Here is an 11,596-nt window from a genome sequence, read left to right as displayed (position 1 = left end):
ATCAAACAAACGGCATCATTTCCCCCTGGCAAACAGCGAAGAAGTTTATGATACTTGAGGTTAGGTAGTAATGTGAGACAAAAATGTTCCATATTGAGATAGATCTTGAGCGCGTTATTGGTGCCCGGATTGACGTTTGAGATGAGACTATAAAGAGACATTGTGAAGAAGGAGAGATCAATTTGCATGTGAAAGTAGAGTTGACTATCTGGTTCACAGTCTGGACTTGGTCAAGTTTCGCCCCAAAAGTGAGGTACATCGCTTGGGGAATGGTTGCATTTTGTCCCTCGTCTGGTATCGAGGAGCTTCATTGGCGCAAAGATGGTGAAGTCGACGGGGAGATAAGTATGATCGAGCACTCTGCAGACCAATCAGGGTTGCATTCCATAAAAGCCGAACTTTCATTTACTAGGTATCAAGTAAAATCTGTAGATTAAAAGGGACGTACCTTTGATATCAGATGGTACAAGCTTTCAGAACCAGATCTAGCAAACGCTGGTTCAATCACATGCCCGCACAGGAGACCTAAGACAAGAATAAACAAGAAATCTGGGGAAAAGTCAAACGAACATCCAATAGCGCGGGGACCTCGCAGATCGAAGTTGAGATAAGCTTAGGTTGCTGCAGGCTGTAGCTGAGACTTGGGATGAAGAGGATGAAGATAGGCATGTGAATATAGATAGTCGATTACCAAATAGGATCATGTGATTTCTTGATCTGTCTCGAGCAAACAGGCAAAAAGAGAAAGGAGCGTAGGTGGAAGTCCGTCAAACGTCCCAAAAGGGAAGGCAAGTAGACTGCTGCCTGATTGGTCAAATCACATGCCATGAGCCAATGATAGCAGATCGTTTGTAAGAATATCTGTCCAGCTATCTGAAACAAAAGGGAAAGGCCTCAAGTCGGACTACGCTCGGAATCCTTTTTTAGTCAGGGAGACCCTCCGTGCTGAAATGAACATGGATTCTGATTAGCTTGATAGTGGAATTACGACGAGTCGAAGTCCTCTGAAGATAGCTACACTTTGATCCGTCGACTAATCTGCTCCGTCCCCCTGGCACTCTCCAAATCTACCTTATCATGGAGGTTCGTACGATTTGCCAAAGCACGCCGTATTATCCAGTCCTTGCTACTCACATCTTCCTCCAATACACCTTCAGGCAACGGAGGAATAATAGTCGACCCTTGCAATCTCTTCAACAGAACATCGTCCTCCGGTCGAGAAAAATAGACCAAGCTGTACCGCGTCGATGCTGCCTGAGCACCTGGTGAGGATATAACCCTGTGGATATTCGAGCGGAGGAGACCATTCGTGAATTTGACTAAAGAGTCACCTAGGTTGATGATGCAATGTCCAGGGAGGGGCTTGACCCATTTCCACTCTGCGTCTTGGCCTGGCGGAAGGACTTGGAGACCACCAAGCCGATTGAAAAGGACAGTGACACTGCCGAAATCAGTATGTCCAGCAAGTCGTGGCACTTCGCCAGTCATAGGCTGTGGCGGCGATCTAGTCATTCGAATCTGATCGCCGCTGTGATGGTCGATACGATGCATATTTGCGAGAGTAGACGGAGGCAGCCGTAGATGTTCATTCAGTAGGTCAAGAACAAGTGTTACGATGGCGTGAGAATCGGAAACAAAGGACTTGAGTTTGCTCTTGTTGTTCTGAATGATATCAGGTTGAGGAAGCGGCTCCATTACCCCGAATAGATCATCCTTGGCAATCTGGCCATGTCAGACTACTTGCACTTTGAGAAGTAGAATGATAGACTTACGTTGTAAAACTCGACACTGTCGAGGTTCCCCTTTTCATCTACCTGACCAGCCCCAAGAGGTTTGTATCCGAAGTAAGACCTCTTTTTGCTATGATCATACTTGGACTTTTCTTGAACATCTAGCGCAAATAGCTGCTCGCTGATTTTGAATAGTTCATCGGCGGCTGAGAGAATTGAGTCACCCAATTCCTGGTCACGGAGATCCAGGTAAAAGAATCCAATGTCCTCACATGCACGACAAAATTTCTGAACCTCGTCGCTATCGTGTTGGAGAAGTTTGACCAAGGATAGCCGATCCAAGGGCATGGTTGGAATGTCATCTGGAAAGAGGGGCAAGGATTCAAAATTTTCGTGAGCCATATCGTAATATCCAAGTCGAATGGCTGATTTCAAAGTATTGCAAAAGTGAATGCGCATTCGCTACTAGAAGGACCATCCATCTTGAATTTAAAGATCATCGTATGAAGGTTCATGCGGGGTTCGGGTCTTTGTCCGAGGCAATTGATCATTCCGTTGGGTCCTTGAATGGCACGGGGCTCTTTCGGTTACATTGCTATGCCCTCAAGGTTCGAGACTCGGCGTATGACTCTTTTGATGGATCTGGCAATCTTTTACTTGTTGTCGTGCCCAGGTGGTGTATAGCATAGTTTGTTAAGGACAAGCGATAAGATAAGCACGAGTAAGTTTTGGCGATAAGCTTATCAACCCCAGAGCTACAAAATTCACCTCATCCAACCGCCTGTGACTCGACAACTCGACAACTCTGCCATTCTGCACGATTGCAATGCCACGACACAATCTCATTTAAGTCAGTTCCGCTCACCACTATCCTTCATAAATCAATCAACAAAATGTCCACTTCAAAACCCCACATAGCCCAAGACCTCCTCTCGCGTGCCCACTCCCCTGACACAGCTGAGCAACTCTTCACCGAACGCATAAAACAAAAACCACTCTACCTGCGCCCAACATCGCCTACACCAGCCGACAAACGGTCACGTCGTCGACTTCAACGACTCCGCAAGAAAGAATACTTCTACCGGAAACAACGACCTCAACCGCTCTCAGCGCGACAAAAACGTGTGTCGGGATTGTACGACATTTCGAAGGAGGAATGCAAGTATGAAGTCTTCAAGGGGTTGCATGGGATGTGGGTGCAGTATATGCAGGAGGTACTGGGGATAGAGAAGAGTACGAATGCGACGAATAACGGTAGGCCGTTGACGATAAGTGGGCCGGCTCATGGGAGTAAGCTCGTCAGCGCGGATTATCATGGTGCGGAGGTTGAGGTTGTGCGCAGTCGGTGCGCGGGCAGGGTTGGCGTGAAGGGGATTGTGATCAGGGATACGAAGTTTACGTTTGTTATTGTGACGGAGAAGGATGTTGTTAAGAGTGAGTTTCGCGTTCCCCTCGCTTGTGTCCTGTATGGTTATATTGATATTCGGTTTAGCGATACCCAAAGAGCATACAGTCTTTCGATTCACTATTCCGTCTACACCGGTACAACAATCGACTGACGACACGACTAGTAAGGAGAGGCTGGAGGGGGAGAAGCCGAAAGATTTCGTCTTCGAGCTGCACGGAAGTCAATTTGAGAATCGGCCTGTGGATCGCGCGAATAAGAAGTTCAAATGGAGGAATATCGACTATGTTTGAGGCCCCAAACAGGTCGACACTACAGGAATTAAGTATGATAAACCACGGTTCTTCTGGTATATTGCCAGTACGAAAGCAGTCAGCTGGGATCACAAACGAGAAGAGCGCTTGCGTGCATGCAATTTCGGGCCCATACACACCAGCTCTTTGAACCGTTTTGAAGATAAGTCGTATACAACGCCCGCTACGACAGAAAGCGACACACGTGGTTACCACACTCTCACAGCCTTTCAAGGATAGCCAAACTCGACACACAGCACATCAACTCTCAAGTTGGTCACGGACTACAATTGTGAGTAGAGTGATCGTTGCGATAGGACATCAACTACTTTCCACGGACAGGGGCGTTGGGGCAGTATAAAAACTATCTTTGACTGGACTAAAACGTTTGATGAAGACTGATATACATGTCCGCTAGAAGGGACGTTCTTGATTGGATTGCAGATATGTAGCTAGTCCTGACTTTTGGTCTTCATGACTTGAAGACTGCGTCATTTCGTGTGCAGAATCAATGACCGTCTGATTCGATCAATCCTGAAGTAGGCTCAAGTCGAGCATTGCACTCTACCCCGAAGTACTCTACTTGCGTAATGGGTACACCGGTTGTGACGACAGTTTGTCTCGGCATCATTCTTGGTAGACAGCCAATTTGTCGTTGTGCAGGGTGTACCAACACGACAGTTGCACTTGCCTTGTGCAAATAATAGTCCCGTGATCCTTAGGGATACCGTGAGGGAAAGCTGTCGGGTCAGGTCGACGACTCTTGTAGTCCATGCATAATTCAAGCTCGTGTAGAGCCAGTGAACATGATATTTCTCAGTTCCTAGTGACGGAGATCACATCCCAGCCCATTCAATGCTAAACGTGCGAACCTCCGAAGCAGCATCATCCGGGTCCACTGCGTGGCCCAAAAGAAAGCCTTTCTTGACTCCAGTACCGAGTCGACCACCCGATACAATCTCCATAAGACTCAGTTCCTCATCTCTATGAAATCCATACACTAAAAAGTGTGAATGAAAACGCAGTGGGTCGCCAGGGTAGGCCATGTATTGACATCCGAACCTCAACCCCGGAGAGAGGAAATACCCATGTGAATGCAAATGAGCGTATACGGGATAAGAAGCAGGTACTTCCGGCAGAGGCATCTCGTATTCTTCGGCAGGTTGGTAGGGGATAAGAGGGTACGTGGTTGCCGGTGTAATGCTTATTGTCGATAGCTGAGTAGTAGAGCTGGCGTTCGACATGGAACTAGCCGGACGTGCGGGAGGTTCAAAGAGCACATTGTCGGTATTTTCTGTCTCTTCTTTCTCGGCCGACACAGCGAGTTTGGCTTTCCTCTTCTGCGTTGCCTTTCTCAAGGATTCCTCACGCTGCTGCTCCTTCCTATTCGACTTGGCTTGGGACACATTTCGCCCCTCTTTCTGGAGGGATTGCAAATATTTGATTTTGTCTGCTTCCGCGAGTGATCGCATACTATCATTGTGATATCTTCGGCCATCAATAATGCGTGCTACTTTCTTCTCTACCAAGAGTCTTGCTTCCTCGGGCATGAGTTGCACGGGAATACCAAGGAAAACATTTTGTTGCGGGACTTGGGGTAATGTGCCCATCAAAACACCACATATATTATATTCTTTTCTTAAATACGTGGCAGCATCAGCCGAGAAAATTAGGTAGCGGCCTGACACGAGGGAGATGGGGATCGGAAGCGGAACTTCTGCAGCCATTGTGAATACAACGATCTACTTTTCAGCTCGTTAGCAGGTTGTCAAATAGGTGATGGTTCAGTTACAAGAGAAGAAAGCAGTCAAATCATTTCAAAATACGTTTCTCAGTCACATAATGCTCTTAAAATGAGATAGAATGAGCTTCAGGGGATTGACAGATTGGTATGGTAATAATCATATGACAGGAAAAAAGTAGCAGGAGGAAGATATACTTACTGTGTAGTGAAGAGATCCCTGCTTTGACCAGCAAAGTCAGGGATAATAATTTTGTTCGAATTGTTGAGGTGTGAAGGGGAAAAAAAATTAGCGGAAGCGGAGAACTGAAGGAAAGCCCAAATTTCAAAGTTGCGCTTAACCTCTTCGGGCCTGCGGAGCTTCTCATCATCAATCATCATTTCAACAAGAACTTGAATTGTTGCTCCTTAGCATCGACGCGACAAACTCGAACATGGATATTATTTGGGTTGTGATATTCTTGTTTGTACTGCCACTGGTGGCTATGTTAGGTCAGTCTAATCCGTGCGACAAGCTGCGATCATGTTCTTACCTTATATAGCCTGGCTTGCGCTCTCGTCTTGCCTAGGCGATGGACTCAGGAACCGCATTCGAGGTGTTCGAAGCAACGGCAGGGGCTCATACGGCCCAGAATACCTGCGCACAATGACCTTTACCGGCCCTGCAATGTCCGAGCAGATCGAGCTAGACGACATGTACCGCGAAGAACAATACGAATCCGACCGCGCGCGATAGAAACCAATCACGTTTCGATTTCAGAATTCAAGGTCGGCCTTCTTGGGCATTTTACTATCACTAGGTGCCTGCTGAGCTTCATTGTCGCCTTCCGCCGGAGGAAGACTGAATGGCTTGATCTCGAATCTGCGTCGACTCAACGTAAAAGCCCAATCTTCGCCGATGTTCTGGTCGCTACCACCGCCGCGTTCGTGAAGTACAGGCAATTTGTGTGTCTTGAGCATTCCTTGAGGCGGCTCCTCGTGTGCCGTTGCTGCACCCGAAGTCGCTATTGCATCCGATGAATGTGGGAAAGGGCACAACTCAACCACGCCGTCGCATAGGATCTCAACCCACCGGATAAGGCCAGTTGATCTTGGATAAAGCGATAGTGGAATTGTGATCATGGCAGTTATGTTATAGGCATTATGCGATAGGAGTGCTCGAAGACAGTGGATGAATCGGAGCAGATATTCAGGCTGACTTGTCTCGGGCGGGTAGATGGCAGGGTTGAGAAGCGAAGGAATCACAATTCGATGTACAGTATTCGGTGGACTGTTTGCAATGCTGGTCTGTAGGTTCTGCATTATCGAAGATAAGGGTGAACCTCTTTGAGGTGCAAGAGGTATATAGTTGACAGTAGCCAGGGATGGATGCGTAAGTCTTTTGGTCAAATCAAAAGCATGGCAGAAAGCTTCTTGTTTCGCGCTGAGTGGTGCAGAAGTTGTATTACTCGTAGCAGGAGCCGGTGCTATAACAAATTAGAGTCAGTAAAGTTAGACATTAAGTTCTTCAGAGCAATAATACCTCTTGAGCCTGCAACTCCTGTCCCAAACTCTCCCAACCGCTCATATCTCCAAGCAATCTTCATCTTCTCTTCTTTCCTTCTGTCGACCTTCTCATCCAGAGAGTCTGCAGACCCTATAAGCCCTGGAAGAGTTCTGCCCCATTGCTCCGCTAGACCAACGACATGTACTTTGTGCTCTTGGACCACCCCTTCAGCTGCATAATAACGCAACAATGCGCCTGCAAAATCTGTAGTCCCGTTTTCTTCTACCAGAAGGATTTTCCCAAGTGGTAGACCTGCATGACCGGCCAACAGATTGTCCAAAGAACGCGAGCCCGTTGACGTCGTTGGTCGTCCATCATCTGGGGATGGTCGCACTCCGGAAAGTGTCTCGTTTGCTTGTGCAGCGACAGGCTGCGAGGCAGGTATTGTCGGCGATGCAGTACCGTTCACGCCTGTGGAGATCCCAACATTCCGCTTGCGAAACGACATTTTGCTAGTAAATGTGTCGTATTCTGAGTGCTAATATGCTCGATGTTGAACTTTTGAAACTTTTATATGCAGCAACCAATGATGATGCGGGGCAGCTCCATTGCCGCGCTAACGCTTTTTGGGCCGGGAGAAAAAAGCTTCAAACTTCGGAGACAACTTCATCGTTGACCACCTAGTTTGCGCCAATCCAACCCTTCGATTATTTCTGCTCTTTAGCGACGTTATCGTTCATATCTACCAGACCCATAAATATACAGCACAACAGTCGTCTCATTGCGCTTGCCCCTCTAGCTCGCTACAAGAAGACAAAATGTCGGACGCTCAACTCTTCGAAGACACATTCACAATTACCTCAATAAACTCGCAAAAATACGATCGCGTCTCTCGCATCAGCTGCACATCAACCGACAACCAAACCACGTTCACCCTCGATGTGAACACCGAGCTGTACCCCTGCGCAGTCGGCGAATCGCTTTCCCTGGCTCTAGCGTCGACCTTGTCTCTCGATGGAAAAGATGAAGATGCCGCCGCGGGTCGAGGTGGTTGGAGAGATGTCGGAATGGGTGAACACACCCTTGCAAATGAGTATGACTATGTTTGCCATGGCAAGGTCTATCGTTTCGAGGAAGGTTCGACTCAGGGAAATATGTATGCGACCAGTCCTTTTTTTCGTATTGCATTGCATTAACTAACGTTGTCATCTTCAGGTCCGTCTTTGTTTCCTTTGGAGGTCTTTTGTTGTACATGGACGGCCCATACAATAAGCTCGTCCCCTTGAGAATCGACTATGTTTATTTGTTGCTCAAGAAATAAGCCTGCCAAGGTCCCTTCAGGTAACCCGGAATTTGCATCAGCGTTGGCGTTCTGGTTTGGGTAGACTTTAAGAATCGAAAGTGAGGGCCTGCGCATCGCTGTTAGGCATATTGTCTTATTGTGTGCTTTGTACCAGGTTTAGCCTACTTAGTCGCCTAGATATGAAATTTGTTAACTATCTTCTTGTTACTCACATAATTGCTATTCTAAAAACTATGACACTTTATCGTCTGGTGAGGAAATACTAACCAGTCCTCAATTCAGATATTGAGGGATCTATCTCTTGAATTCTAGTTTAAAGGGCTTTTGGATTCATACCTAGATGAGAGTCTGTAATCAGATGCTGCCTCTATTTCATATCAAACCTCACCGTAGGAAAAGGCAAGCGCCGATGTATCCTTGCCATAATCTCCAAATAGTCAGGCTCATTCTCCGGCGTCAGAATCCCATGTCTGATCAGAAAGTCGATAACCACAACAGCACAATTAGGCTTCCAGTCCCCTTCCCTCAGTGATTGCCTCACTTCATCCACGGTCCAAAGACGGAAATCCTCAACTTCGCTATCGCAGGGCTTCACTGCATGACTCGCGTCCAATCTGATGTCGTAAATGTATTCAATTTCCGGCTGTAACAGACCCGTCTCGCCGCCTGCGCGCGCATCCCGCACGTAAAAGTACGTCAATACGCCCGCTGGTCTGGCGCGTTGCTCAAAGACTTCTGCCGGGATGGATGCTTCTTCCGCAGCCTCACGAATAGCGCATCCATAGGGGTGTTCACCGGTACTCATACCGCCCGCAGCAGTGTTATCCAGCATATTCGGATACGTCTGTTTAGTTTTTGATCGTCGCGCAACCCACAACTTCAACCCTTCTTTTGGGTCTTCGACGTATCCCGTCATATGTACGCCGTAAGTGATAATGCCGAACAACGGACTTGCGCATCGCTCCATTTCCATCAGGAATTTTCCGCCGGGAGCGTGGATGGCATACATCTCTGCACGCCAACCTTTCAGAACTTCAAAGGTCTCGCGACGCACGGCGTCAGCTAGCAAGCGAGACATGATTTCATTGCGTACTGCAGGTTCAGCGTCTGGTGCTGCCATGAGTGTGACGGTGCGATTACGCTCGTCGACTTCCCACTCGTTTTCTGTCCAATTGAATTCTTTGACGACGGTGTTGGGGATATACCCCAAGACGGCATGGCAGCCGTTCACCTTGAAGGCATGATATTGATTGAGCTGACGCTCGTAGAACTTTGGGTCATCGTCATAGTAGGGGAAGCTATTGTATATTAGCATGCAGAAGTGTAGAGGATGTAGAGTACTTACTTGTCACACTCCTGAATCAATTGCAGATTTGTCTTYCCAGCCATAACGATTCCTTCTCTCTGCGTATGTAGATCTCAAATATGTTCAAACACGAGACTTTCAGTTAATATGAACTCAAACGCGAAAAGGGTTTATTTAACAACAAAGAGAGAACGGTGTGTCATATCAGCCTCGCAAACAAGCATCCAATCATTTCTACTGGGACGAACTGCGGAGTCTTCAGTGTATGCCTTGCCAGCTTATCGATAAGGGCATTTACCGGAGCCCCTCCGGATGTTCGATGCTGTTCTTGCTTGGCCGGGAGCAGCACTTCTGACGTCTAGCTCACGCAGTCAACAATTATTGATTATCCCCAGCGCACGACTTTCTACATTACACGATTATCAATTTGTCTCAATCTTTGCTAAGGTTGAGAGCATAAACAGCTTTCTCGACACGCAGATCCCTCTGAGTCACAATTTACTGCCCCGCATCACAGCCATTTCTCCCGCAGGTAACATCGCACTGCGCCGCGCTGCGGATATTCACAATTGACTCTGCAGGATGTTCTCAGTCGTTATACCAGGCAGGCCATGCCTCACCGACATCACCGCCGTAGATGCACAGCCCGGGATCCAGCCCACCAAATTCGCATTCACGTTCCCCGCTGCACCCAAATTCAACCACATTGTCATCTTCTTCCTGCCCGGGACCGTGCTACCTCCCGATACTGCTGCTGCAATCTATCTACAGACACCGACATCAAAGCCAACACCCAATGGGCCCGAGTTTAGGTTTCTAGGCGCAATTGGAAATGAGAAGCCTTCCGCCATATTCAAAGTCGGATCGGGGACGCAACAAGCACAATCGGGCATGGATGATGAGATGGTAGATGAAGGTGCGAATATGGTCAGCGGACAAGTCACGCTCGGAATATCGATAGAACCAGCACAGAACGTCGCGGCGCAAATGGCGGCACTCAATGCATCGCGAGAGTCACAGCCATCCACAGATCTTGTTCGCTTGCCACCGCAACAGAAACAAATAACGACCAAACTGTTAGCTCAGCGGGTCATTGGCAATGCGTTTAACTTTTTGGCGAGCTTTGCAGAGTCCGATCCCAACAGAAAAGGAGAAGATGTCGTTCCTTTGAAGAGTTTTAGGGATTGGTGGACCAAATTCGAGCGTCGGATTGATATGGATCCGTCATTCTTGGAGCGTGAAGATCCGAATCAATAATGGTCACAGAGTGTGGAGGTTCCCCGGCGCAATCGGCATATACCCGGTTTATCGCATTTTTGCGAGCAGATGTATCGTTAGAAAAGCATGCGTAATGTATCATACTTGGTCTATTCTATCTATTTTTATGGGTATCTGGTGTAGTCACATCAATCTTCGAGCAGGAATTTCAAAAATGCGGCTGCAATAGCAATACCATCGTGCGCAATATCTGCTCGTTTTAAAGCTTCGTTGTACTGTTCGTCCGAGAATATTCCTTGTTGGTTTCGCAGAGTGAGAATCTCTGTCATAATCTCGCCGTTGAATTCGGGGTGTCCTTGGACTGTGATCAATTTTCGTGCAATGTACATTCCTTGTACGGCGCAGCGAGGCGACGAGCCGAGTGGCGTGACTTCTTTGGGGTACGCAGCCACGATGTCTTTGTGCATCTGTTGTATGCTCTGCAAAAGCACAGAGATGTTAGCAATACTCACAACGCAAATGGGAGACAGAAACGTACGAGTTTCTCCTTTCCGAACAGCTCTTTACCCTTTTCTGTCAGGTTGACATCGCACACTGCAATCTCCCAACCGATATCACTTCGTCCGACGGGCACACCCAGAGCCCTGCCGATAATCTGATGACCGAAACATATCCCAATCAATCGCACTCGATCCTGCGCATAGACTTGTTGAGTAAATTCGACCAACTTATTAATCCAAGGCACGTCCGCAAAAGAGTCATGTTCTAAGCCGCCCCGGTCAGCTAGCTTATTCATCGCCAGAGAAAAGAAAAGCCATACTCGACCCAGTCAATAAAATAGCATCAATATCTTCCAGATTTGGGTAGTCTGTTCCATTCACAATATCCCATTTTGTGATCTCCAAGTGGCTTTGAGCATTGAGCCCTTCCAAGGTCGATGCGCCGGTTCCCAAGAGTAATTTGAAGATGTCCCCGTAGGTGCCGAATCTGGCTTTTACTTTATCCACGGGCGTGTCGCATTCGAGCACGGCGATGCGCAATGGGGGGCGCATTGTATACTGATCCTGAAAGGAAGAGAAAAGATGTGTATGTCCCTCTTGCAAGGATACAAGGA

General features: G+C 47.7%; 9 protein-coding genes across 9 annotated transcripts; 4 read left to right on the top strand and 5 right to left on the bottom strand.

Annotated features, from left to right (window-relative positions):
- Positions 1–1,014: 1,014 nt before the first annotated feature.
- BHQ10_005774 (uncharacterized protein) lies at positions 1,015–2,078 on the bottom strand (the record flags this gene model as incomplete). Its single annotated transcript, XM_040878286.1, has 2 exons — positions 1,015–1,722; positions 1,773–2,078. 2 exons carry the CDS (start codon positions 2,076–2,078, stop codon positions 1,015–1,017), a joined length of 1,014 nt encoding a protein of 337 aa, XP_040734278.1.
- Positions 2,079–2,623: 545 nt separating this feature from the next.
- BHQ10_005773 (uncharacterized protein) lies at positions 2,624–3,428 on the top strand (the record flags this gene model as incomplete). Its single annotated transcript, XM_040878285.1, has 2 exons — positions 2,624–3,164; positions 3,223–3,428. The coding sequence occupies 2 exons, from the start codon at positions 2,624–2,626 to the stop codon at positions 3,426–3,428; spliced, it is 747 nt and encodes a 248-aa protein (XP_040734277.1).
- An 836-nt stretch (positions 3,429–4,264) lies between these two features.
- On the bottom strand, positions 4,265–5,155 carry BHQ10_005772 (uncharacterized protein; the record flags this gene model as incomplete). Its single annotated transcript, XM_040878284.1, has 1 exon — positions 4,265–5,155. One exon carries the CDS (start codon positions 5,153–5,155, stop codon positions 4,265–4,267), a length of 891 nt encoding a protein of 296 aa, XP_040734276.1.
- A 537-nt stretch (positions 5,156–5,692) lies between these two features.
- BHQ10_005771 (uncharacterized protein) lies at positions 5,693–5,905 on the top strand (the record flags this gene model as incomplete). Its single annotated transcript, XM_040878283.1, has 1 exon — positions 5,693–5,905. One exon carries the CDS (start codon positions 5,693–5,695, stop codon positions 5,903–5,905), a length of 213 nt encoding a protein of 70 aa, XP_040734275.1.
- A 20-nt stretch (positions 5,906–5,925) lies between these two features.
- On the bottom strand, positions 5,926–7,163 carry BHQ10_005770 (uncharacterized protein; the record flags this gene model as incomplete). Its single annotated transcript, XM_040878282.1, has 2 exons — positions 5,926–6,635; positions 6,692–7,163. 2 exons carry the CDS (start codon positions 7,161–7,163, stop codon positions 5,926–5,928), a joined length of 1,182 nt encoding a protein of 393 aa, XP_040734274.1.
- Positions 7,164–7,473: 310 nt separating this feature from the next.
- BHQ10_005769 (uncharacterized protein) lies at positions 7,474–7,976 on the top strand (the record flags this gene model as incomplete). The annotated part of the gene is made up of 2 exons (XM_040878280.1): positions 7,474–7,811; positions 7,871–7,976. 2 exons carry the CDS (start codon positions 7,474–7,476, stop codon positions 7,974–7,976), a joined length of 444 nt encoding a protein of 147 aa, XP_040734273.1.
- Positions 7,977–8,325: 349 nt separating this feature from the next.
- Positions 8,326–9,347, bottom strand: BHQ10_005768 (uncharacterized protein; the record flags this gene model as incomplete). The annotated part of the gene is made up of 2 exons (XM_040878279.1): positions 8,326–9,256; positions 9,304–9,347. 2 exons carry the CDS (start codon positions 9,345–9,347, stop codon positions 8,326–8,328), a joined length of 975 nt encoding a protein of 324 aa, XP_040734272.1.
- Positions 9,348–9,846: 499 nt separating this feature from the next.
- Positions 9,847–10,521, top strand: BHQ10_005767 (uncharacterized protein; the record flags this gene model as incomplete). The annotated part of the gene is made up of 1 exon (XM_040878278.1): positions 9,847–10,521. One exon carries the CDS (start codon positions 9,847–9,849, stop codon positions 10,519–10,521), a length of 675 nt encoding a protein of 224 aa, XP_040734271.1.
- Positions 10,522–10,670: 149 nt separating this feature from the next.
- BHQ10_005766 (uncharacterized protein) lies at positions 10,671–11,534 on the bottom strand (the record flags this gene model as incomplete). Its single annotated transcript, XM_040878277.1, has 3 exons — positions 10,671–10,961; positions 11,021–11,247; positions 11,303–11,534. 3 exons carry the CDS (start codon positions 11,532–11,534, stop codon positions 10,671–10,673), a joined length of 750 nt encoding a protein of 249 aa, XP_040734270.1.
- Between the last annotated feature and the right edge of the window lie 62 nt (positions 11,535–11,596).

Source organism: Talaromyces amestolkiae (genome assembly GCF_001896365.1).
Source record: "Talaromyces amestolkiae strain CIB chromosome Unknown scaffold10.1, whole genome shotgun sequence".
Taxonomy (NCBI): Eukaryota; Fungi; Ascomycota; class Eurotiomycetes; order Eurotiales; family Trichocomaceae; genus Talaromyces; species Talaromyces amestolkiae.
This window is presented reverse-complemented; position numbering and strand designations above follow the sequence as displayed.